Source organism: Megascapheus bottae, chromosome 23 (genome assembly GCF_031878675.1).
Source record: "Megascapheus bottae isolate mThoBot1 chromosome 23, mThoBot2.hap1, whole genome shotgun sequence".
NCBI lineage: Eukaryota > Metazoa > Chordata > Mammalia > Rodentia > Geomyidae > Megascapheus > Megascapheus bottae.
In genome coordinates this window covers 4,818,865-4,846,148 of record NC_143531.1, presented here as the reverse complement: position 1 = coordinate 4,846,148, position 27,284 = coordinate 4,818,865, and the positions used below count along the sequence as shown (strand labels likewise).

At 41.3% G+C, this 27,284-nt stretch overlaps 1 protein-coding gene across 2 annotated transcripts in view; it reads right to left on the bottom strand.

Annotated features, from left to right (window-relative positions):
* Window positions 1-566: 566 nt before the first annotated feature.
* Window positions 567-27,284, bottom strand: part of Pde5a (phosphodiesterase 5A) — a 118,294-nt gene continuing 91,576 nt past the window's right edge. For both annotated transcript variants that reach the window (XM_090356640.1, XM_090356642.1), the window contains exons 13-21: window positions 26,006-26,131; window positions 23,586-23,680; window positions 17,564-17,651; window positions 13,081-13,181; window positions 10,041-10,118; window positions 7,598-7,661; window positions 5,016-5,090; window positions 4,066-4,149; window positions 567-1,713 (exon numbers count right to left, since the gene is read on the bottom strand). In XM_090356640.1, coding sequence (XP_090212766.1) covers window positions 1,576-1,713; window positions 4,066-4,149; window positions 5,016-5,090; window positions 7,598-7,661; window positions 10,041-10,118; window positions 13,081-13,181; window positions 17,564-17,651; window positions 23,586-23,680; window positions 26,006-26,131 — 849 coding nt within the window. In that variant the 3' untranslated portion in view covers window positions 567-1,575. The remainder of the gene's footprint in view (window positions 1,714-4,065; window positions 4,150-5,015; window positions 5,091-7,597; window positions 7,662-10,040; window positions 10,119-13,080; window positions 13,182-17,563; window positions 17,652-23,585; window positions 23,681-26,005; window positions 26,132-27,284) is intronic.

Here is a 27,284-nt window from a genome sequence, read left to right as displayed (position 1 = left end):
TGTCTCATCCAGGTTAATATTCCAATGATCACTTTTTCTTTTTTGAAAAAGAGGAATGGGAATTTCAGTTGTTGACTTTATAAACTGGAAGGAGATGAAAGAAGAGAAATGCTTCTTTTTTAAGTTAAAATCTGAACTATCTATCGACCTTCAAGAAGCACTTTCCTCTTGGCTAAAGTCTCCTATCACCACTGGACTTCGGGCTGAGAAGGGGGTCTGCCCCCTGCTCTTCCTGTTTCTACCTGGCAGCAGAGGCTGCAGAGTTTTCTTGGGAACCTCTAAATAGTTGGCCTACACTGGCAAGGGAGAACATCTCCTTCAAAAGTAACAAATTGGGCTCAGGGCCTGTGGCTTACCCTGTCATCCTAGCTACTCAGAGATCTGAGCATTGAAGTTCAGAGCCAGCCCAGACAGAAAAATCTGTGACTCTTATCTCCCCAATGAACCAGAAAAAAAAGTCAGAAGTGGAGGTGTGGCTCAAACCACATCTTTGCTTGAGCAAACAAGCCAAGGGATAGTGCCCAGGATTTCAGTACAAATCCTGGTACCAGGACACACACACACACACACACACACACACACACAGAGCAAGTCACTTAAAAAAAACCATATTTTCTTTACAGTCTTGTTTCTCAAAGTCTTAACCCTGTCAAGGCATTTTTGACACATATATTCCTACCTTCTTAAAATCTACTTGGCCAATGTGTATGCTATTTTATGAATGGCAATGGACGTACTAGAATGTATTCAATTATCTTCTAACCTACTTCTCTTTTTTTCTGCCTGTCCTGGGGCTTGAATTCAGGGCCTGGGCACTGTCCTTGAGCTTTCTCAAGGCTAGTGCTCTTCCACTTGAGCCATAGCACTACTTCTGGCTTTTTTTGGTATATGTATTACACCAAGGAATGGAATCCAGGGCTTTGTGCATGCTAAGCAAGCACTCTACCTCTAAGCTAAATTCCCAGCTCTTAACCTACTTTTTTTTTTTTGCCAGTCCTGGGCTTAAGCTCAGAGCCAGAGGACTGTTCTTGGACTTTCTCAAGGCTAGAACTCTACCACTTGAGTCTCAGTACCACTTCTGGCTTTTTCTAAGTATGTGGTACCAAGGAATTGAACCGGGGTCTTCGTGCATGCTAAGCAAGCACTCTACCACTAGGCCAAACTCCAGGCCCTAACCTACTTTTTGACAAAGGAAAGATTCCAAACATTCCTGAAAACTCCATGACTCAGGAAACACAAGACCAATTCTTTACCATCCCCAAGCAGAAAAGCTACCTCAGTGCAGGGGTATCACTCACACATGGCAGCATGCAAAATACAACCAACAGTGCTTGGACTAACATGTGAAGCGTGGGTGTCATTCCTCATTTGCAGGTCAGTGGCATAAAACCAATATACAGAACACATGTAATAATTCTCCTTAGAAAAACATGTCATGCTATGTCCTCCAAAGTTGTGCAAAAAAGAGAGAAAGATACAGCAGTGACAAAGTGTACACCAGTGGGGAGTGGGAGTGTGCAAATGGCAGAATCCACCGTGTGTGGAAATCGGGCCTCTTGGTGTGAGGCAGGCTGTTCAGTTCCTCTTGGCCTGACCGCTTTCGCCATTAATCAGTGTCTTCTCCTGTTGTTCAGCCAGGGCCTGCCATTTCTGCCTGTTCTTTCTGCAGCCATCTAGCAGAGGAAAACAATCCTCGGAGACATGGGTCAGGGCCTACAGAAAGAAGAAAGGAGGGAGACAGATCAAGAAAGCCAGGCTTCAGGCTCTCTCCCCAAAGCCTGTCCACCAGGGACAGCCAGGATCCACACTTGTGTCACTGGTGGAGTTTTCACAAGCAGTGTGAATACATCACTGTGAAGATGGTGAATGCACTATCTTCTTAATAAACTATACAAGGAGCATAGATGTGCTGAGATGTGGAAGGAGTTGAGATATGCTGAGATACAGAACCCGAGTTGTAGAGACAGATGTGAGTGAAAACTGCACTTCTGGAAACAAAACATTTATTTCTTGGTAGTGCACCTGGCTCTGCGTGTGAGGATGACCACGAGTGGCAAACAGATTTGTTCTGCTTTTTGTATTTGGTTTAAAGAGTGATTTTATATATTGTACTGTTCAATACTGCTTAGAATTAGTTAATTCTTAACTCGGTGTGGTGCTATTATTTGCCCAGGATGAGATCATAAAAGTTTAGCTATAAGAATGTTCACTGTAGATGTTTCTTTTTTTTTCTGGCTGAGACTGGGACTTGAACTCTATTTCGGATGGTCTTGCTCTCTGGCTGGTGCTCTGCCACCTGAGCCACGTTTCCATTCCCTGTACATTTCTTTATGAGGAACACTGAAAATGACAAATACCCCAAAACAGGGCTAAGTACATTTCATAATTATTCTGTACTCAGTGAGTACAGAAACACAGATGACATGGAAATACATGATGAAACTTTTAAGTGTATACACTCATGTTATTCGTAGTTATCCTTCAATAGTAAGATTGTAACAGATTTAGCCTTCCATTTTTCCTTCTCAGTACTTTGTTTTTTCTACCGGGAGAACATACTATTATTTTTTTGTAATAACATTAACAATACATATCAAGATGACATGATCACCGTGGATTTAGGCCCAATTGACTTTTTGCTCACATTTGGAATGCTGGCATCAAGATCTCTAATGGTTACTGGTAGGTGTGTGTGTGTGTGTGTGTGTGTGTGTGTGTGTGTGTGTGTGTGTGTGTGTGCTGGAACTGGGGCTTGAACTTAGGGCCTCGTACTCTTGCTTCTCTTTTTTATTCAAGATTGGAGCTGGCTTTCAATTATGATCCTCAGATCTCAGCCTCCTGAGAAGCTAGGATTGCAACCACGAGCCACCTAGCTCAGCACTGGATTGTTTTGGTAGCATTTATGGGGATAGGAAAACAAATTATCAAAGGAGCCATCAGTTCAACTGAGGTACTCTAACCATCAGATGGGAGAGCGTCTGTTAGGCAGGGACTCACTAAAGTGCTTGTCTACACAATTCTGGAGTAAAGTGAATTCTGAAGAAGACAGGGACCTGTGGTATATGGAAACAGCAACTGGCCTCCTTATCTTCTTTTCTCTTGTTTCTCATTGGCTAGTACTTCTTTGCTAACTCTTTTGATGGCTAGAACTTCATTCTGGTAATGTTCTTTCTCCCAAATAAATACTAAAAACATTTTCCTGTTTGAACTTTTTTTTCCCCCTCCTTCACTCAGGGCCTTGCCCTGTTCCACTTTAGAACATGCCTCAGCTTTCCACCTTAAATGATAAGGTGACTTAAATGACAGAGTACTAACCTTAAGATAAAATACAAAAAGGCTCAGGTTCTGAGTTCAAGCTCCAGCATCCACACGCGCGCGTATGTACACACACACACACACACACACACACACACAGATGGCCTCTCTCCTTTCTGTACCTCTAAGTTAGTAATCAATTTTTCTTTATGTTCCAGTCCTAGGACTTGAACACTGGGCCTATACATTAGTCTTCATCTTGTTTTGTTCAAAGCTAGCACTCTACCACTTGAACCACAGCCCCACTTCCTGCTTTTTTGGTGTTTTACTGGAGATAAGAGTCTTTCCTTTCCCAGGCTTGTTTCAAACTGTGGTGTTCTCAGCTTCCTGAGTAGCCAGGATTATAGGGGCAAAGTTGCCAGCACTCTATTGATGTAGGAAGAATTTTTTTTAACCTGGAAAATTAGGTCCCTCAAATCTGAAACAAGATCAGAATCCACACTCACCAGAAGCATAGAAATGAACCAGTAATGATCTTCTAACTTCTTTCAATCCTCAAATTTTTCCTAACAATTTTTCCTATCTGTACACCAAATGAATAAGTCATCATAAAACAGGAAGTCTGAAATGTGTTCCCTGTTCAATACAAATGTCTGTAAAAGAAACAATGCTACTGCTAATTTTATTCTTTGTTTGTTTGCTTGCTTCTTGATTCAAAGGGAAAAAGAAAATCTATGTTTATTGTTAATCTCTTCAATTTACTTTGGGTTTGGTTTCAGAATACAAGTCTAGTGGTTCTCCCACAAATACCTCATAGAGTTGCAAACAGATGGCATCGATGAATCCGACTTGCATGCTTGGGATTTTGTTTTTTTTCTCTCTGTTCATTAGATCCTGAAAACAAACACACAGAATGATGGTCATTTCCAAGTTATCAGTGAAGACTGGCAAGCCAAAGATGGATCACCCAGCTAGCTGGCAAAGTCTGATAGGAAAGTCCACGGACCCCAAAGCAAAAAGAAAGAGATTGAAAAGATAGAGGTACTTTCAAAAGAATCTTCTGCTTCTAGTTGAGATCCATCACTCTAGTAAAAGGCAGTCAATGAAGGGAGGAATTCATGGTATATACTACAAAATTAAGAAATGTGAAGAAGGCTGGGAATGTGGTTTAGCGGTAGAGCGCTTGCCTAGCAGGCATGAAGCCCTGGGTTCCATTCCTCATTATCATAGACACAGAAAAAGCCAGATCTCTGTAAGATGAACACTACAAACCTCATTATATAAAAAAGAAAGTGGCTCAATGATGATGACATTTATTTCATGTAATTTTGACAAATGGCATACAAGAGAGCATCTGTTGGGATAAAAAGTAGTTTATCATATTTACATAGAAAAAAAAGCAAATTACCCCCCAAAGAGGGGGGTAATGATGAATACAAATCTTTTTTTGTTTTGTTTTATCCTGCCACTTGCATTTGCTTTTGGTCAATGGCATGTATAATCCAAGAAAAAGCTGGGTTTATTGTTTTTTTTTTTTTTAAAGTGGAATGAGAAGGAGCCCACGGGAACATTACAATAACAAACAGAAGTACACAATTTAGACAGGCATGATGGTGCATTGCCTAGCACTTGCTGAGTAGTCAGAAAGATCTTGAATTTGAGGCCGCTTTCTTGAGACTGTCTCAAGGGAAAATAAAAAGTAGGTAATAAAAAAAAAATACACATTTGAGTGACTGTTACTCGGAGGATGTCCTACTTACCGTGGGTTCTATGTTAAGTTCCTTCCTCTCTCTGTCTCCTTGGTCAAAAAATTCACTTGCTACAAGTTCTGCTATCTGAAATAAACACCAGACTTCATTTGGGGGAAGGAAAAAGCATGTCACCCTTTAAGAGGCTTTGAATGACGTTCAGAACTTCTAGTGCATAACTGAAGAAACAGAAGTGCAGAGATGAAGTAACTTAGTAACTTGCACGAGACAGCTAACCAATAACAGCGGCTGAGCATTTGGACACAGGGTCTATGTCTGAATCCTCTCTTTTACTACATTCATCCATTCATTCTTTCTCATGTCTACAAACCTCCACTTGGGAGTTTGCAATGTTTGTCCTCTTTGTGTTGGTCCTGAGGCTTGAACTTAGGGACTGGGTGATGCCCTTAAACTCTGGCTCATGGCTAGCACTCTATCGCTTGAGTCACATCTCCATTTCGGGCTTTTGGGTGTTTACATGGAGATAAGAGGCTCACAGACTTCGTTGCCTGGGCTGAGTTTAAACCTCAATCTACAGATCTCAGCCTCCTGAGCAGCTAGGATTGTTTTGCTGTTGTATGTATGTATGCATGTATGTATTTGCTATTTATTTAGTGCTGGTACTAGGGCTTAAACTCAGGCCTTTTTTTTTCTCATCTGGGTTTTTTTTTTATTCAAGGCTGATACTCTACCAACCCAGCCACATCTCTGGTCTAGCTTTTTGCTGACCAACAAGAGATAAAACTCCCATGAACTTTTCTGCCCAGGTTCATTTTTCACTATAATTCTCAGATCTCAGCCTCCTGAGTAGCTAAGATTAGAGGTGTGAGACACCAGACCCTGGCTAAATTTCATTTTTCAATTCTTCCATACTTCCTTTCCCCTGTTTCCAGTAAAACAATAGGTCAAAGGTTTGATTCTGAAGGAAGGACAAATAGAATGACAAATCTTCCTGCCTTTCATGTCTTTCTCTATTTGAAAATGGTTCCTCATCCTATTTAACACAGGGCTGGAAGCAATATCATAATGAACTTTTAGAGGCCTTGTGGCACATGGTGGGTTTTAATCTTGTTTTCTCTATGTGACTCATGATCAGAAACTCTCGTTTCTGTGCTGTGTCTCACACTGCCAGAAGCCGTGACCACCAGTGGACCAGCCAAAGTCTTTGATAATACATTAAGATTCAAAATTCTACCCCTCAAAACAAAAATGCAATACGCAAATCACTTGCCCAGCCCATGTCTCTGTTGTGGCAAAAAATGTTCTAGGAGCTTCTCCTATTCAGAGAAGAGGACTTGTATTTACTCTCCATCAGATCCTCTCTCACATCTGACACCAATGTTTCCTTCAAGAACTTGGTAACTGCCATAGAGTTAAGGAAAAGCCTGCATCAACCAATGAGCCATAAAGAAAATCAAAGATATGTACTAAAACAACAACAACAAAATCTCCCAAAACCCAAACCCCAACGTTAGCCAGAAGTAACACTGAAATGAAAATGTCAAGTTAGGTTGCCAGTGTTTTTTAGAAAGTGAAAGCCAGAAGCTGGGCGCCAGTGGCTCAACGCCTGCACTCTTAGGTACTCAGGTTGTTGAGATTTGAGGATCATGGTTCAAAGCCAGCCCAGGCACAAAAGTCCGTGGGATTCTTATCTCCAGTTAACCACCAGAAAACCAGAAGTGGCGCTGTGGCTCAAGGGGTAGGGTGGTAGCCTTGAGCTGAAGAGCTCAGGGCCAGAGTTCAAGTCCCACAACCAACAAAAGAAAAAAAAGAAAGTGTCAACCAATCTTCTGGAACAAAGAAAACCTCTTTTTTTGGAGTACTGTTTTACACAAGGACACACACACACACACACACACACAGACACAGACACACACATATATATGACTATATTCATTTTATATATATATGTAAAGGATTTACTTTGTTCGTAATGGTGGGAAAAGTCGTGGTGATAAAAACTGGTGATCTGATTACTTTTTGAATGGCTTGTTGTTTCATACGTTAGTTCTGAATTTTCCACACATGCATTCAGTACATCCCTGTCACCTTCCTTCTTTCCCCCTTATTCTGGCTCTTTACATCAATTACAGCAGGTTTTGTTGTGTTTTCATATATGCAAATAAACTACTTTGTCCATAAAGGGAAAGTTTTTCTTTTTCTTGTTGCTGTTTATGTCCAACTATGTGCTTTTAAATCTGTTTAAAAATTAGAAAAAACCAAAATAATAACAATTACAATAATAATAATAAGAGCTGGGCACCAATGAGCCTGTAATCCTAGCTACTGAGGAGGCGGAGGTGAGAGGGTTACAATGTGGGACCAGCCCAGGCAGAAAAGTCTGTGAGAATCTTATCTCCAGTAAATCACACACACACAAAAATCAACACACACGTGGTTGAGTGCTAACCGTAAGTACAAGTTCAAGGACAGCACCCAGGCCCTGAGTTCAAGCCCTAATACAAGCATCAAAGTACAACAAAAACCTACGAAAAGCATTCCCTCAGAGTTGACTTTGGAAGCGACTTTAAACGTAGGATCTTTTCTAATTTCCACTTTGTAGCTACTGCTGTTGCCATCGCCACGAAACATACCCGCTGTTGGATGGGCCAGGGCTTCGTGATTGCTGAGAGGTCACAGGCTGTCATCAGCATTGCTCTGGGGAGGGAAAAAGAACCCCAAATTCCCATTAACTTCCCTGTGAAGACACACCTCTGTAAATCATCACTACTAAAGCTGATGACTAAAACCCTCTGGACAAGAGGAATGGTCACTGCTGGATACCAAAGAAACAGAGGAGAGTTCCCACAGACTCCTGACTGGGGTCTCAATGCATCTAGGTCCAGATTGGTACAAGCACATGATCGACTTTTGGGTAAAATATACCTGCTATTATTATTAAATTTTTTTCAAGTCATAATGCTGGAAACACTGGTGACTGCTGTATAATTCAAGGATAACATCAGAGGTCATACTGATAAAAGTGCTGTTGCAGAAATTCTGGTGGGGGCTTGGAGATGTTGGATCATATCTGTCGTTCAAGCTACTCAGGAGGCTGAGATCTAAGGATCGTGGATTGAGATCAGTCTGGGAATGGAGAGTCTGGGAGACTCATCTCCAATTAATTATCCACCACAAAGCTGGAAGTGGAACTGTGGGACTCAAGTGGTAGAGTGCCAGCCTTGAATGAAAAGAAAAGTAAGCTAAGGGATAGCACCTAGGCCTTGAGTTCAAGCCCCAGTTTACACACACACACACACACACACACACACACACACACACACACACACACACACACAGTATAGTGAGCAATCCTAATTAATTCACCACCTCAATGTGGAAAGGCTTACAATGATGAAACTGAAGTGAGAGTGGAGAAGATTCCCTGGTTAGGGAAGTGAAAACACTTGAGTCTCTGGAGTCATGAGAAGATTTCTCTAGCACTTAAACATGGCTTCACCTTTAGCCTGATGCTCCCATCTCAGACCTGAATGTCTGCCACAGTTACCCCTTTAATTAGTTTGAAGAAATAAGCAATAGGCCATTACCATAAAATATTAACACTCAAGGCAAAGCATCAAAAGAAAATGGTATCCCAATGCTGGTGTTTTCTCTTGCACGGATTCTCTGACTCAAAAATCAGTGCTCTGGATATATATACACACATGCATACACACAATCCCACGAATGGAGGGGACAGGTGGGTGTCAGGCCCATTGCTCACTTCTCCACAAGAGGTCAGGGAGAGAACAGGTCAGACTGGAAGCTCTCTCTTATCAGTGAGAACAAGGGTTTACTAACTGCAGCGGGAGACAGTTTCTTTTGTACTGAGCTACTCTAAAAGGCCCATGGGACCACACAATGAAATATACTCACACATAACAGACAGCTGGGGTCCCTCTGTGCTTTCCTTATAATTTGTGTCTTTTGTGGCATGCAAAGCAATCTCCATTTATGAAGGCAGTGTTGACATAGAAACTGTGTGCACTATCCTTAGAATTCAATGTCTCCTTTCCTTGATTACTGACCCTTGGATCCTTTGTGTTGATCCAGTTCTTGCCATAGCATATGTGGTTATTGTAAAAACAGAACAAAACCCAGCAATAAGAACAAAGTTGTTAGAAGGGAGTGAAAGGTGTACTGCTGAGCAGAAAGATCCCGAAGGGCCCCAATTCTTTTTTTTTTTTTTGGTGGGTCATGGGGCTTGAACTCTGGGCCTGGGCGCTATCCCTGAGCTCTTCAGCTCCAGGCTACTGTCTTACCCTTGAGCCAAGCCCCACTTCCCGTTTTCTAGAGGTTAATGGGAGATAAGAGTCTCAGGTCCTTTTGTGCCCAGACTGGCTCTAAACCTTGATCCTCAGATCTCAGCCTCCTGAGTAGCTAGGATTAAAGGCATGAGCCACGGTGCTAGCTAGGGCCCCATTTCCAATACTGCTGCTAGGCTGTAAATCAAGCTAAATGGATGCTCTCTAGATACCATCTGTGTGTCATCCGTGTGTGGGGTGTGTGTGTGTGTGTGTGTGTGTGTGTGTGTGTGTGTGTGTGTGTCTGTGTACTGGGACTTGAACTAACTTGGCTCTTTTGATCAACACCTGAGCTATATCTCCACTTCTGGCTTTTTGCTGGCTAAATGGAAGCAAGAGTCTCAACAACATTTGCCCTGGCTACTTCCCAACCTCAGTCTTCCCATCTCAGCCTCCTGTTCAGCTAGGATTACAGGCATGAGCCACCAGAACTCAGTGCAGCCACCTTCAAGCTCTCATAAAATAGGGAACTATTTATTTTCAGCTCTTTCATCCCAAGATTGAGGTGGAGCCAATGGACACTGTACTACTGGATTTCATTCTAGTGGTCAGTCTAAAGGAAGGAGCAATTTACTTGAATTAGCATGTATATTTATTTTCACATAAGCCTTCGTAGGCAGTTCTTCAAATAGCACTCCAGAGAACCCTTGCCAACCTCAAAGCTCATCAGGTTATAACACACAATGAAAAACTAATTGCAAGCAAATTAACCAGGAAAATCAACTTGACTTACAAGAACAGCTCCTTCTGATGAGGGTCTTCCAAATTAAATTGATTTTTTCTTATAAGTTCTAAAAATTCTCCTCGTCTCCTTGAAAGCGAAGAAAAATATTTGGCGGTTATACTGAGTTTCCAGTCTCCTATCAACTTGTAGCCTCTGATACTCAGGAAGTAAATATTTGGAGAGGAAAACAAAACCTTATTATAGATACCCCCCCCATCCCAAAATCGACATTTAAAAGTCATTTTATATTTACTTTCACTCTTCAGTTACTTTTTTTGTTTTGGAACAGTACTTGGGTTTGATCCCACACCACTCTCATTCAGTAAATATAACATAATCTGATGTGTAATAAATACTTCCTATGTATCAAGTATTGCTATGAATCTTGAGCAATCACAAGAGTTGTTCTTTCTATAGTGCTTTTAAAATCTAGCCAGAGACACAAGACTCAAGAGAGGAAAAAAAAAATTTTTTTGGTTGGTTGTGGGATTTGAACTCTGGGCCTGGGCGCTGTCCCTGAATACTTCAGCTCTAGGCTACCACCCTACCCCTGGGCCTGGGCATTGTCACTGAGCTCTTCAGCTCAAGGCTACTGCACTAATCCTGGAGCCATAGCCCCACTTCCAGTTTCCTGGTGATTAACTGGAGATAAGAGTCTCACAGACTGTTTAGTATCTGGGCTGGCTTTGAACCATGATCCTCAGATCTCAGCCACCTGAGGAGCTAGGATTATAGGTGTGAGCCACCGTGCCCGGCTGAGAAGAGAAAAATCTTATGTACCAGAATTACTGTATAAGAGCTTCACAGATGAAAATAGTTTCACAGGGGATCAGAGGAGGTGCTCACTGGGCTTGACAAGTCCCAGAAGGCTTTGTGGTTCAAGGTACTTTTCAAATACTTAGTAAAATAAATCTGTGTTCTGCAGTTATTGAATAAACTGAAATTTACTGTATTTTCGCTATTTGTATTATAGTTGTTGTTGTTATTACAACTATTAGTTTGTATGCCAGTCCTCAAGGCCTGCGTAAAGTCTCTGAGCTATTTTGTACAAAGCTACTGCTCTATCATTTGGGTCATAGCGTGATGCCCAGCTCTTTGGGTAGTCAATTGGAGGTAAGTCTCATGGCTTTTCCTGCCTCAGCTGTCTTTGAACCATGATCCTCAAATATCAGCCTCCTTACAAGCATGAATCATCACTGTAGTCTAACTAATTTTTTAAAAATAGTTAATTTAGCTAGGTGACAGTGGCTCATACCTGTAATCCTAGCTACTCAGGAGGCTGAGACTTGAGGATCTTGGTTTAAACCTAATCCAGGCGGGAAAGTCTAGATGAGACTTATTTCTAAAAATTACCGAAAAGCCTAGAGTAGAACTGTGGCTCAAGTGGTGGAGTGCTAGCCTTGAGCAAAAACAAAACAAAACCCAGGGACAGTACCAGGCCCTGAGTTCAAGCCCCTGTACTGACAATCCCTTTCTCAAGTTTATTTATGTAGTTTTATTTTTGTACTTCAAAGAGCTGTATGAGGGGGTAACCATTTTGTATCCATCTAATGTCCTGTGCTTCTTGATCAGAGGTATCCCTTCCATCACCCCCTCCCCAATCCCTTTGGTAGCCTTGCCCATGTTCAATTCGAATTACCTTTCAAGTTCTCCAGAACTCAATGAAGCAGATTGCTGACATTAGATACAGAGCAGTGGGTAGCTTGGTAGATGTTTGGGGCTGTTCATTCTACTTGACTTTATTCTCATAGGAGAGGCTAACACCTCAACTCTAAGCCTTGTGCAGAGGAAGAGACCTGTGCTACCCGAAGTCCCACAAGCGTGGCTGCTGGCTCCCTGTCTTCCCACACTTGAAAACACTCCACTCTCTGCAAGCTGGAAATAGGTGTTCAAATCCAGGAAAAGGGTATGCTAGCTTTCATAAATGCCCAGCATTTATGAGAAAAGGCACTATCACAACATAGCACTTTAATGTGTAGTCTTGTTCTAGAATCATTAACTTTCAACTGGTACATGAACATTCTTCTTCTGCCAGCATCAAGTAAAACAGAAACAAGAATTACTTGTTTGGATTTTAGCTTCTTTCCTTGTCTAAGCCTCTGTCAGGCTTGGCTGACAGAATAAAGAATTGTGAAATGGATAGAAGTTGGGGGTGGAAGGAAAGGATGACGAGCAAATGGCCTATATGGTCTGTCTGTCTGTCTGTCTGTCTGTCTGTCTGTCTGTCTCTCTCTCTCTCTCTCTCTCTCTTTTCTTTCTTTGGTTGGTCATGGGGCTTGAACTCTAGGCCTGGGTGCTGTCCCTAAGTGCTTCAGAGACTTTCACGCCTGGTCTGGCCTTGAATTGTGATCCTCAGATCTCAGTCTCCTGAGTAGCTAGGATTACAGGCGTGAGCCACTGGCACCAACTTTATATAGTCTTTTGATGGATTACCTGGTTTTGAAAATCTGAGATGGCAATGAAGTGAGCACACAGTTTTGGAGACACAGCCACAGATACACATCACCAATGAATGACCCTATATTCTACCATTTTTAGCAGTAAGTGCAAGAAGTAGACTTCTGGTTATCTTCAACAGATGACTCCATGCTATCAACAGCTTTGTCAGGACTTTGCTGTAACCTTATAAAGAATTCTCAATGCATGGGTTAAACATTAGAAACTATGCAAACATGAGAGAGAGAGAGAGAGAGAGAGAGAGAGAGAGAGAGAGAGAGAGAGAGAGAGAGAGAGAGAGAGAGAGAGAGTGAGTGTGTGTGTGTGTGTATGTATGTGTGCGCGCACTGGTCCTGGAGCCTGAATGCTGTCCCTGAGGTTTGTTTGTTTAAATTTTACTCAAAGCTAGTGTTTTACCACTTGAGAAACAGCTCCACTTCTGATGTTTTGGAAGTTCATTGCAGATAAGAGTCTCACAAATTTTCCTGTCTGGGCTGGCTTCAAACTAAGATCCATAGATCTCAGCCTCCTGAGTAGATAGGCATGAGCCAGGAGCGCCCAGCTGCAAACGCTTTCAAGACCTGTTTTGGAAGATAATTTTCTTCAAACTTACTTTATGTAGAGTGCTAAGTCTGTAGCTAAAATAGCTTGCTTGATTATTTTCAAGGCGGTCTTGTATTCGTCAATGGAGAGGCCACTGAGAATCTGGTTGCCCTAAAGAGAAAAGTATCATTAGCAATTTCCTTGCTGACATGAACATGTATGGAGATATAATCTCTTACACACATGCCAGCCATTTTCAAATTGTGATGTACAGAACCTGTGCTCTTTCAATACCATGAAATAATATAATGTTACGCTTGCCTATGTATGTGTATTATTTTCAACTCTTCTATTCCTTGGGCCTTACTACTCCTCACCTAAAATCTAATAGCTATTTATCCATTTCCTTTGGGCAAATTAATTGCCATACTGTAATAACAAGTGAAACTGAAAAGTCAAGAGCCATAAATGTAAAGAATGGAGTTTTTCACTCAGCCATAAGGAAAAAATAAATTGGGTCATTTGCCAGAAAATGAATGGAACTAGAAATCATGCTCAGTGAAATCATCCACAAAGATAAGAATTACACGCCCCTTCATTTGTGGATGAGAGGGCTAACAAACAAACAAAACCAAAGTCATGAAATTTAACTACGTACAATTTAACACACACCATGAAAAGTCAGTGGCTCAGGCTTTTCATTCTAGCGGTGGGGGAGGTTGATTTCCCAGGATCATGATACAAAGCAGCCCTAGGGAAGACAAATCCTGGGGATTCTCATCTACACTTAAGCAGCAAGCCGGCAGAAGTAGAAGTATGGTTCAAGTAGGAGAGCAGAGCACTAGTCCTGAGCAAACAAGTTAAGCAAGAGTATAAGGTCATGCTGGGTGCAGTGGCTCACTTCTGTAATCCTAGCTACTCAGGAGGCTGAGATCTGAGGATCCAAGGTTGAAAGCCAGCCCAGGCATAAGAGTCCTGAGACTCTTATCTCCAATTAACCTTTAGAAAATGGGCCGTGGGGTTTGGCTTAAGGGTAGGGAAGTAGCCTTGAGCTGAAGAGCTGAGGGATAGCTCCAGGCCGAGTTCAAGCCCTGTAACCCCCCCCCCCACACACACAAAGTGTAACATCTTGAACTCAAGTCCTATTATTAGGAATCAAAAAATGAAAGTTGTGGGCTGGGAGTTTGGCCTAGTGGTAGAGTGCTTGCCTAGCATGCACAAAGACCCGGGTTCCATTTCTTGGTACCACATACATAGAAAAAAGCTGGAAGTGGTGCTGAGGCTCACGTGGTAGAGCTCTAGGTTTGGGAAAGTCCAAGGACTGTTCAGGCCCTGAGCTCAAGCCCAGGATTGGCAAAAACAAACAAACAAAAAATGAAGGTTGTAAAATTCTAAAACATTTGATTATTAAAAGGTTATTTCTCTATGGCTTTTGTAATAAGCCAATAACATATGTCTAGTTTCAGCAGTGAGGCTTGAGCTCGGAGCGTGGATGCTCTGTCTCTTAACTTTTCGTTTGTTCAAAGAAGGTACCCTACCACTTGAGTCACAGCTCCACTTCCAGCTTTTTGATGGAATCAACCATGCATTCGCTGGGAACACGACAGTGCAGTTGGGTAGTGCAGTTTTGAGACCCAGGTGTGCTTCCTACTGGTGCTTGTGGCTGCCATTCATAGGGCTGGGGCATCTACTTAAAGGGGATGAGCTTTCTGTGATCACTGAAGGGCTTTGCTACATTATCATCCTTATTTCTTGCCTGTAACATACTCTCATCAAGAACTAAGTAAAATACACAGTTCGGGTACTCAGAATACCCTCAACACATCTGTAAATTGAGTCAGATGCACTTCTTAAATCTTAGGGCCAAGAAAAACAAAATCCTGAGACAAATCCAGTGACCACCATACAACTATATCTGAGTGTAAGTCAGATGCTTTTTGGTTATTCTAAGCGCACTTTCCAGTACACTTACCTTGTTACGTACTATAAATATTGTTGACATTGTGGTCTGGAGTTAATTGGTGACAAAAATATGTAGATACAACCCAAAACATTATTTTTTTATTATTATTATATTGTTAATTAGTATGATATTTGGTGCTGGTCCTGGGTGCTGTCCCTGAGCTTTGTCACTCAAGACCAGAACTCTAGCACTCAAGGCTAACTCCACTTCTGGCGCTCTCTCTCTCTCTCTCTCTCTCTCTCTCTCTCTCGCTCTCGCTCTCTCGCTCTCTTTTTGGTATAGTTGAAGATAGGAGTCTCACAACTTTTCTTGCCTGGGTTGGTTATAAACCTCAATCCTCAGATCTCAGCCTGTAGCTAGGAAAACACACACAAACCACTGGCGCCTTGTTCATAACATTATTTTTAGATATTAAATCATTTTTAGATTATGAGCCAAAGAAAACAGTTCTGAAAAGTTCTGATACTTTTATTTATCTTAGGAAACAAAATTATTTCAAGCAGATAATTACTTCGCACTGGAGTTTTAATTTTCTTCTCTCCAAATCAGGGTCTATAACTTCTTTTACATATAGATGTAGTTATGAAGATATGATCTACAGACAGGCCTTCTGATGTGAGCCAAGCCATATGTATACAACCAGAGTTTTTGGATGGCAAGTAATAATGTCTCATATAATAATTTATATTAAATGTAAGAAAAAACAGCTGTGATAGGACAGCTACTAAATGTTTTTAATATATGTTAGCATGCTTTTAAAAATTTTGCTTTGGAATTGTATTTGTAATGAGATATTTTAAAAGGAAGTTTTATCTGAAACTCACAGCCAATTAAGATATTTCCAGGATAATATGATGTACTTTTCTGTGAATGTCTCAGTCTTGGAAAAAATCTGCATGCTGGAGATAGATGCTTTATGGGAAAATTTGTTAGAGCAGGCCATGTGAGCGGAAACCCAACAGAGAGCTAGCTGCTCCCTCTGGAGAACCCCGTGGGCTGATCTGAAGCCACGTCCAGATGCAAATACTGCACTGGGAACTGGAAGAAAGTGCCAGATGCTCAAGGCAGTCCAAAGCAAGAAAGAGAGCTCTGGGCATGAGGGTCTGTTTATAATGATGTAAAAAATGAATGGAAGAGGCCATGTATAAGCTAGGAATCAAGATGGCTTTCTTGCTAAAGGTCAAAAATTCACACCTCACTGGGGCCCTGGTAGTGTACATCTAAATCCTAGCTGCTCAGGAGGCTAAGATTTGAGGATCCTGGTTCTAAAGCAGTTCATGCAGGAACATCACTGACTTTTGTGTGTGTGTGTGTGGGGGGGGGCTGCTCTTGAGGCTTGATCTTGGCCTTGGCATGGTCTCTGAACTAATTTTGCTCAAAGCTAGCAATCTACCACTTGAGCCACAGTGCCACTTACAGCCTTTTCTGTTTTCATTGGGGATAAGAGGTTCACAGACTTTCTGGCCCAGGCTAGTTTCCAACTGCAGTCCTCAGCCCCTTGAGTAGCTAGGATTACAGGCACGAGCCATGGGCATCCAGTAAAAAGCAAAAGGCTAGAAGTGAATCTGAGATTTGGGAGGTCAACTGCCAGTCTTGAGCAAAAAAGCTAAGAAAGAGCAGCATCCAGGTCCTGAGTTCCAAGTCCTAGGACCAGCACACATGTGTACACACACACACACACACACACACACACACACACACACACACACACACCAACTCCCATAGTTCTGGCAGCTCTACCCTAGACTGTGTATAGCAATTACCAACGACAAGTGAAGTAACTCATATAAGCAGTTGGCAATCTCAGCAAACCAATCTGCGTTAAACCATATGCAGCCTTTCTTAGAGGTTACCCAACCAGGATGCATAGCTTTTATTTGTTTTTCCCCTTTTTGTTCTGCTAGGGATAGAACTCGGAGCCTTATGCACAGAAAGCCCATACTCTACTCAGATCACAGAACTTTTCACCTTTCACCCACTCTGAAGAGAAAACTCCTTCTCCTCAATCTCAAGCCTGTCTGTTTATGTATTTGGGGGAAGGTAACTGGGGCACAGAAATGGAGGGACAAAGGGTGTATGATGTAACTATAACCCCTCTGTACATCACTTTTATACTAATAATAAATTAGTTTAAAATAAAATAAAGGGAGACCAGTTGCCTGGCAAGTGTTAGACCTTGAGTTCAATCCCAGCATTGTAAAAAAAAAAAAAAAAAGTCAGCAAAACTTTCGTACTGTCTTGTGAAAATGAACCCAAATCTGTAAAATCCACTTCCATTGAGTTTTTAAATTAATCAAGAGCTCTCTCCCCACCCCCCCCCCAAAAAAAATTCTAATTTACTTTCTAATCTGGAATAACTGAGTCAAGCTGAGTGGCCAAATATCCCTTACGGGACAACATTAGGCGGTTTGATTGTGTTGAGTGGAGAGGCCGTGGAGATCACCCATGGTTTTGGCTTTTCCTTTCATACCCAAAAAGGAAGAGAGTGCACTCAAGAATTTATGAGTCTGGGAAAAAGTCCAAAACCTAAAAATAAATCAATTTATCCAGCTTCCTTTTCAAATTCCAGCACGAGAAAGGAAGTACTTACGGGGCTGTTGAGAATCATCAAGCACTGGTCGAAATGATGGTGTTCCATGATGGAGTGGCAGTAGAGCTGAGCCAGTGGGTGTTCACTTCTGGAAAACATTTGGATAAAGGAAGCATATCATTTTCTTCTTCTTTATCAGCTCATTCTTCGCCACTCCTGGGGCTTGAACTCAGAATCTGGGTGCTGTCCCTGAGCTTTGTTGTTGTTGTTTGTTTTGGTTTTTTTTGCTCAAGGCTAAGACTCTACCACTTGAGCCACAGCTTCACTTCTGTTTTTTTCATTGTTTTTAAGAGGTTAGCTTCTGGTTTAACTAGAAGAACTACTGCACAAAATAAATCAGACAACCCATATTTCTCTTCTGTTAAGAAAATTGTGAGGCCATACTAGGGGTGGGGTGGGGATGAATAGAAGAGTCAGACTGCTGCTTACAGGGCCATGGCTTTGACATTGACTCAAAAAAGATAAAAGCAATAAGGACTAGCTTATAAGTATGATCACACCAACAGCATTTTTCAATGTCAAAACACCAGTGACTTAAAAATCTGAAACAAATTTATGTTACCTTTCCTTCTGAGATAATGCTTGTCTGACAGTTTACTTATGGCTGTGTCCGTATATAAGCAAAGAACTGACTGTGATGAAATGAACTGGGTGTGAGTGAGAAAAATCCAGGCAAGGGGCAACCATCAGGGAAGGAAGAGAGGGAGCGAGGGAAGGGAGAAGAGAGGATGGAGTCTAGAGTGGGGGATGGAAGATTGAGGATTGAAGACAGAGAATGGAAGAAGGGAGGGGATGACAGAGGAGAAAAAAGAGAGGATAGAGGGAGGGAGAGGAGAGAGAATTGAAGGTGGAGCGTGAAAGGTCAAGATGGAAGTAGAAAGGGAGGGAAAAAGAGAGAGAATAGATGGAGTGAGGATGGATGAAAAAGCAATGTAGGGAGTGAGGATGAAGGAGAGAGGGGGAAGGGAGGGAGAATGAAGTTAAAAGGAGGGGGTATGGAGGATGGAAAAAGGAGGGAGGGAAGGTGGAGAAACTGAGGATGTGCAGATGTATGTTGGAAGATAGGGCACAACTGATATTTCACAGTTATCCTTCTGCCCAGGAAAATTCTAGAACTCTGGCTCCTCACATTGGCCTATCACAAAGGATAGTTTCACTATATGACTTTAGGATCATCAAACTTGAACCTGATTAAATAGATAAACATCTAAGACAATGTTTCATTTGTCACTTAAGTGTTGGCCATTTTCTCCAAGGGATGTTCTGACTTTAGCCACTCTTTTCAACTTTACCCTACTCAGGATAACATGCATGGACTGCAAACTTCCAAAGCTTTCCCAGCACACTCATAGGATTTCATACAATGACAGTCTAGCCAACTGAGGAAGGAATCAAAGAATCAAACAGATGAAGGGACAGCTTGCTATTCAAGGGATGTCCTCGAATTAATATCTGAAAAGTTGTTAAAGAATGAATGACATAGAGGCACATGCTTATCTACAGCATTCAATTGATTAAAGTCTATTATGTACAGGAGTGAAACTTCATGGAGTAAAAACTTTTATTTTCTGCCAGTCCTGGGGCTTGAACTCAGGGCCTGGGCACTGTCCTTGGACACTTTTTGCTCAAGGCTAGTGCTTTCTGGCTTCTTCTGTGTATATGGTACTAAGGAATCGAATCCAGGGCTTTGCACATGCTAGGTGAGCACTCTACCACTAGGCCCAAATCCCAGCCCTCATGGAGTAAATCTTTTGTGCAATTAACAGTTTGACAATGTGAGCATCAAGAAACTGAAATGAGATTGGAAGGGGATGTAGTGGGAGAGTGTAGATGAATAAAAACAGAAATAAGACAAATACAAGATTTTTTTTTTTTTTGCGGGTCCTGGAACTCGAAGTCAGGGCCTAAGTGTTGTCCCTGCTAGTGATCTACCAGTTCAGCCATAGCTCCACTTTTGGCTTTTTTGGTAGCTAATTGGATAAGGGCTTTCCGGCCCAAGATAGCTTTGAACTAAGATCCTCAGACCTCAGTCTCCTCAGTAGCTAGGATTATAGGCGTGAGCCACCATAATGAAGATATGTGAGGCATGTATAATGCCTCTCATAGAGGCACAGATGTACATACAGATGGGATGGGGTCAATTTGAGAGGGGTGATTCTGATCAAGAATTACTGGACACTTAGATAGATATATTAAATACTAACCCCTTTGGACAGACTTCTGAATTTCAGATTTAAAGAAATGAATGAGGTTAATTTCTGTCTCTAACTATGCTATCCTACAAACACATTTTTTTCTTTTGACCTTACCTACATGTCAATATGAATATCGGATGAGGTCTGAACAGAACATACCTTTTTAGAAGACACCACTTTCTGTGGGAATGTTTATGATATATTTACTATCTTAAGTGTCTCACTTCAAGTAAGATAAAGACGAAAAAAAAAATCCCTGGAGAAATCTTGTTTTCCTCAAACCACAGGGATGTAGGAAGAAATGACTCTAAAACTGTTTCAACTTAAAAGAAAAAGAAAAGCTGTGATGAGTTGGTTGAAATCTGCTTTGTGGTATATGAAAGCAAGATTCTGCAATCTAAGATTTTTCCCAGGACTTTTTCTTTTTTTTCTAAGAGAGATGACGTTTCTCCAGATGTTTTCTTCCGGGTAATTATTTTAAAGTAAACAAAGGGGAAATAGGAAAATATTTGAGGTTTGTTTTCTTTTTCTCTGTCTTAAAAGCAAAGCAACATGGCATCTCAGTGCAATCTATAGTCTAACAGTCTGAATGCTAATAATGTTAGCTCAGACTATGAAATGCTATATTATATAGGTGTGTGTGCGTGTGTACACACACACGTGTGTGTATGTGTGTGTGTGTGTGTGTGTGTGTGTGTGTGTGTGTGTGTATGCTGGGCCTTGGCTTGAACTTATGGCCTGGGTGCTGTCTCTAAGCTTTTGTACTCAAGATGAGAGCTCTCACTTGGCTCTTTGGTGATTTGTTGCATATAAGAAGCTCACATACTTTCTTGTCTCAACTGGCTTTGAATTATGATCCTCAGATCTCAGCCTACTGAGTAACCACGATTACCACTGCCTGGCTGTTTAAAAAAAATATTATCTTTTAAATAGCTGTACAAAGGAGGTGCCACAAGACAAAGTAGATTATGCTTACAGTGTATACTGAGGTTTATTGTGGTATTTTCATATGTGCATATAATATTGTAATAATAATGTCGACCCTCATCCTTTCCCCACTTTATTCATGTTATTGCATTTTTCAAGGCTGGTATCACCTCTTCAGTGTTGACGAAGGCATCTCACCCAGTCAGCTTTGTGAAACACTTAGATTTTCAAGAGGAGACCAAGGCTTGGCTGTGGCAGCCAGGAGCTCCCTCCATATGTTTCCCCATCCAGCCAGCACAAGGCAGTGGTTCCCTCACTGCAATTCCTTGGACATGAAGTTCTCTGTTTATTTAGATCAAGGGAGTGCGATCCGAGCCTGCTCTCAAATGCCCTCAAGATATCACACATCTGGGACTGCCTCAAGAAATCTTTGCAACCATCAAATCATTTGCACATTATTTTTGTTAGGACAGTGGAGACTCTTTTCAGCCAATGGCTGGGAGGAAAAGAAAACTGATGAAATGTGATACTACTTCTGTTTTGTTTTGTTTTGTTTTAGGGGAGGAATGCATAGGCGCAATGCCTACGTGCCTCTGATCATATAAAATAATATTTATTGAAACTCTAGGAAATGCAAAACAGGTTTTGTTCTTGATTTTTGTTGATTTTGTTTTGTGTTTTTTGTCTTATTTATTCATTTATCTGTCTTTGGGAGGGGCAGAGGGGCACAGAGTGGGGATAAAAGGTGAACAGATGCAGACACTATGTTGAAGATGAACTAGATAGCTTGTGGATAAGAACAAGAAGGGAAAACCGGGAGAGAGAGCAAGGGAAAGGGTGACACTCTCCAACAACAAATATACTCTTTATCTGACTTACATAACGAACCCTATCACTTTATAATGATACACATTTTTTAAAAGTGTAGGTAGTTTAGAAAAACAAAAACATACAATACCTAGCAAATATCTAGGTCTTAATTTTTAATCAACTGTGACCCCACTTTTATCATCTCTTTTGTCAACACAGGTAAGTATTGCTTTCGAGAAGTATATAAGTCTAATGCCAAAGATCAGTATCTCGTGTGTGTGTGTGTGTGTGTGTGTGTGTGTGTGTGTGTGTGTGTGTGTGTGTGTCCTGGGACTTGAACTCAGGATCTGGGTGCTGTCCTTGTGCTTTTCCCACAGCCAGCTTTTTTGGTAGTTAATTGGAGATGAGAGTCTGATGGACTTTTCCTGTATGGGCTTCCTTTGAACCATGATCCTGAATAGCAAGGATTACAGATGTCAGCCACCAGCGCCCTGCTTCTTTTTTTCTATCTATCTATCTATCTATCTATCTATCTATCTATCTATCTATCAATCTATCTATCTATCATCTATCTATCTATCTTTCTGTTTGTTTTTAATTCTTGATGGTATTCCAGGTTTAAATGAAGGGATTCACAGTTACTTGGTTGGTGTTGTACAGCCTAATCTTATCTCCAATCCAAACAACTACTGTAGCCTCTGCTGCCAGAATTTAACATGACAAACACAGGACCTTCAGCCTGGTAGTGTTGTGCAGGTCTGAAAACTTAGCCCAGCTAAACTATGTGGACTTGCTATTATTATCTCCATCTTACACATCAGTAAATTAAAGTAGCTAAGCGCTGGTGATTCACACCAGTTCAAAGCCAATCCGAGGAGGACAGGCTATTAGACTCGTATCTCCAATTTATCTGCAAAAAGCCAACGTGGAGGTGTGGCTCAAGTGGTTGAGCTCCACCCTTGAACAAAAACACCAAGGGAAAGCCTGATGTACTGAGTTTAAGCCCCAGTATTTGTGTGTGTGCATGTGTGCACAGCTCTCTCTCTCTCTCTCTCTCTCTCTCTCTCTCTCTCTCTCTCTCTCTCTCTCTCTCTCTCTCTCACACACACACACACACACACACACACACACAAGAAAGTTAAGATATAAAGAATATTCTGAAAGAGCAAAGATTTGAATTTAAGCCTAACTACAAAGCCTGAGCTCTTCCATACAGCACAATGCAACTTCTTCTTGGACACAAATCCTTCTACAGAGCGGAGTGAGCTCACTGAGAGCCCAGCCAAGCCAAGCACTTCTCAATGTTATCTTAAACAAAGGTAAACCTCATAGTAACTATCTTAGAAATAAGACTCAACATAAATATTTCGCTTTTCTTCAGGCTTGAAATATGACCAGGACAGCAATGGATTGGCATTATTATTACTAATACTTCCCACTTTCCCTTAAATATAACCCAAAGATGTTATAGGAGCTTGACCAAGTACCATTTTGTAGTATCAATTATTTTCTATTAATTTTTCTTTTTCATTATTTAAAGAATACTTTATTAGTCTCTGTAATGAAATTCATCCAAAGAAGACCTTATATATTAATATTTACTGTGGTATAAAAGGAAGAAAACTGAGTTTAATGTTTCTAGACAATATGACTATTAATTTTACACAGTGCCAACTCAGCATGTTAATTTGGGTTACCACTTCCAAAGTTGACAGCACAGTTCAAGTTTCTAAATTTTCTATGGTTTTAAGTTCTAGTTTTATCAGAGATTTAAATTTGGTATATGGCACTTTCCCTCGCTGGCTGGCACTCTACCAAGTGAGCCGTGCCTCCAACCTCCCTAGTTCTTTTTTTTTTTTTGCCAGTCCTGGACTTGAGCTCAGGGCCTGAGCACTGTCCTTGGACAGTCCTACCACTTGAGCCTCAGCACCACTTCTGGCTTTTTTCTATGTATGTGGTACCGAGGAATCGAACCCGGGTCTGCATGCATGCTAGGCAAGCACTTTAACCACTAGGCCAAACTCCCGGCCCCCAACCTCCCTAGTTCTATAAGGAAACGTTTTCCAGTCTTGCTGGGGAAGCGATCTTACCTCTGTATGTAGGAGTTGTTCACACCTCGATGGTCCAAGTCATGGCTCAGGGCGGCAATCAGCAGAGCCAGGATCTCTAGCTCTGTCAGCTTGCTCTACATCCCCAGACACATCCGAGAGAAGGGAGAGAAAGGGACCATCTGTCAATGGGTATTCTGCTATTGCTTTTCAGTCAGCTAACTTCTGTTTCCACGTGCACTGGATCTACATGCAAAGAACTCATCCAGTCTCCTGTCCTGTAAGAAATCACTCGACTCTGGTCATTCACAGGGAGATAACCACAAATAGTATTTGTCAACAACAAGAGCAAAAGGCTCAGATGCCTCAAAAATATCAATCATCTGTCCATGTAGAGTAACTATCACATTCATTTATTTTTGTGATGGTAGCTGAGGTTGCCAATTGAAAGAAGAGAATTAGAAATAATTTGGGTTTTGAAGGTTGCATAATATAACTCCAAATAAATATAGGTTTTTGTTGTTGTTGCTGTTGATAGTGAGGCTTGAACTCAGGGTCTGGGAGCTGTCCCTGAGCTTCTTTGTGGTCAAGGATAGTGCTCTACCACTTGAGCCACAGCTCCATTTCCAGTTTTTGGGTGTTTACTTGTTGTCTCTCACTAGTTCAAAACAAAAGGAAACAACATAAAACCCAAGTTAAAATAATCATATACATTGTTTTGTGGGACCTTTCAATAGTGTAAGGAGGGTTTACAATATACATGAAAAAGTCTGGTACCAGTGGCTCACGTCTAGAATCCTAGCTACTCAGGAGGCTGAGATTGCTGAATCACAAAGCAAGCCCTGGCAGAAAAGTCCGTGAGACTCATCTCCAATTATCCAGCAAAAGAACCAGAAGTGGAGCTGTGGCTTACATGGTAGAGCGCTAGCCTTGAGCATAAATCTCAGGGATAGGGCCCAAGCCCTGAGGAGTTCAAGCCTCAGGCCCAGAAAAAATGAAAGGAAAAAAAAAAGAAAATTAGATTATCATTTTATTATTTATCACAAAAATCAATACTTTTCAGTGGTGACAATGCTTATAACTCTTGCATACTCCAAAATAACACTATTCTATCTCTGTCAAATGTTGATTAGAGAAGCAAAGTATCACTATGGTGTTTTATATGATTTCTTAGCCAAATCACTTATTTTTGCCCCACCCCCACTGAGCTGGGTATTAAACCTAGGCACATGTATCACCACTGGGCTGTACCTTCAGCTCAGCCATTTCTTTTAGATCTACTATGTTAAAGGAGGTCCTGGTAAAAGGAGAGACAGAGGATGGTATTTTTAGGGTTTGTTTAAAAACAAACGAGCAGGGAAGTTCTGAGATAAAATAATCAAGTGTTGGCTACATGGAGTCATTAGCTTAGAATAACTAGTTAGTTCTTGCAGACATTAGAATCTAAGGGAAGACAGAGATATAGAGAACATTTGGCCTGGAAAGGAAGATATAACATGAATGTTTTCTACACTGATCTTTCTTTTAAAGTCTTTGATCAATGTATATAAAACCCAAATCATTTTGATGAAATAATACTAATAAAATCAACCAAGTGTGCAGACAGAATACCGTGCAGAATCTGGAGCTTCTTTAGAAACCAGCTCAGAACAAGGCTAACTTTTGAGAATTCAATTATGATTCAAAGGAAGATGACAAAAATGATACTTCCGGGGTCGGGAGTTTAGCTAGAGTTCAAGGTTTAGGACTGGCAAAAAAAAGATACTTCCTCTTAAGACTGTGTGAGGTCAAATATTATTGAAGCATAGTATGAAACTATTTTCATTTTTTTAATTTTTGCTGGTAATGGGGCTTGAACCTCTTAGGCTCTGAGTTCTGCCATGTAGCTTTTCCACTCAAGGCTGGCACTTGACCACTTGAGCCACAGCTCCATTTTTGACTTTTTGGTGGTTAACTGTTTCACAAGCTTTCCTGCCCAAACTGTCTTCAAGTTGTGATCCTCAGATCTCAGCCTCCTGAGTAGCTAGAATTAAAGGCATGAGTCACCACAGTCCAGTGGATGAAATTATTATTTTTTTGCCAGTCCTGGGCTTGAGCTCAGGGCCTGAGCACTGTCCTTGGACTTCCTCAAGGGTAGAGCTCTACCAATTGAGCCTCAGCACCACTTCTGGCTTTTTTCTATGTATGTGGTACTGAGTAATTGAACCCGGGTCTTCGTGCATGCTAGGCAAGCATTCTACCACTAGGCCAAACTCCCAGTTGAAATTACTTTTTTTAAAAGAATTTTATGCCATGTGAGTTACATATGAGAGCAAATTAGCAACTAAGAATATTGTTATGCTATGTATATACAGAAAACGTGCTATTTTTGAACCTCACAAATGCACACTAGAACTGGAATCTGTGATTTTTACTATGAAGCAATCAAGTGTCTTCCATATGTGAACTGTTCTAGAACTTACCTGAATCTTGCCTGCCTTTAGTGCAGCAAACATGCACTGGGCAGTGTTGAAGGCATGCCTCCAGTTGTGATAGGCTACATTCTTCCGATAATTCTTCTTAACACTTAAAATCCACCTGCAAAGAACCTTTAGGAAATAGAGCATAAGGTATAACCAGAGTTGCCAACATTTACCAGCTGGGACATCCCATGATCCAAGCACAGTACAAGCCATTCTCATTTCATCCTTACAACTATGAGGCAGGTAACAGGCCAGTAGGTCTTACCGTCCCCAGCAAGGGGCAAGGCCAGAATTCAAACTTTTGCAGCTTGAATCCAGAACTCAACCAGGACAAACACCTAACTAGCTTCCTTAGATGTAAAATTCAAGGCGTCTCAAAGAAAGTTATTTTGAGCATCAGCAGGACTCTAACACTCTGTCTCTCTGTCTCTGTCTCTGTCTCTGTCTCTGTCTCTCTCTCTCTCTCTCTCTCTCTGTGTGCTGGTCTTAGGGCTTGAGCTCTTTTTTGATCAAAGCTAGCACTTTACTACTTGAGTCATAGTTCCATTTCTGATTTTTGGGGGTTATTTCAGGTAAGACTCTCATGGATTTTCCTGCCTTGGCTGGCTTTGAACCCTGATGCTCTGATCTCAGCCTCCTGATTGCAGGTACAAGTCACGGGTACCTGGATGACTAGCTTTTCAAGATACTATTTCCCTGGGTTATCAATTAGGAGAACTCAAGGGTCAGAAGCAAATGAACTCATCTCTCATGCTCCTAAGTTCGTATCTGCAAAGGTATTTAGTTCAAGGATCTGCCTAGAGTTGGAGGCAAGGTATCTAGTATAAGAACAAGGACAAATCAGATCTCTAAATCATCACTAACAACTTAACTATACTCCTTTGACCCTTTCAACGTGCTTAAGACTCAAGCAGAACTCCTGTGTGGCTACCCAAATGGACGACTATGTACACACAAAACTTGGGAAAATGTACTTTAAAAAATGGAAGATGGGGCTGGGAGTTTGGCCTACTGTTGGACTGCTTACCTAGCATGCACAAAGACCAGGGTTGGATTCTTCGGTACCACATACATAGAAAAAGCTGAAAGTGGTGTTGAGGCTTAAGTGGTAGAGCTCTAGCCTTGAGAAAGTCCAAGGACAGTGCTCAGGCCCTGAGTTCAAGCTTCAGGATTGGCAACAAAACCAAAAAATACCTTTCTTTGTTTTTCAATACATATGGATGTTATAGAGTTTATTTTTAAATATATTTTATTATATATTTATTTATTATTATTATAT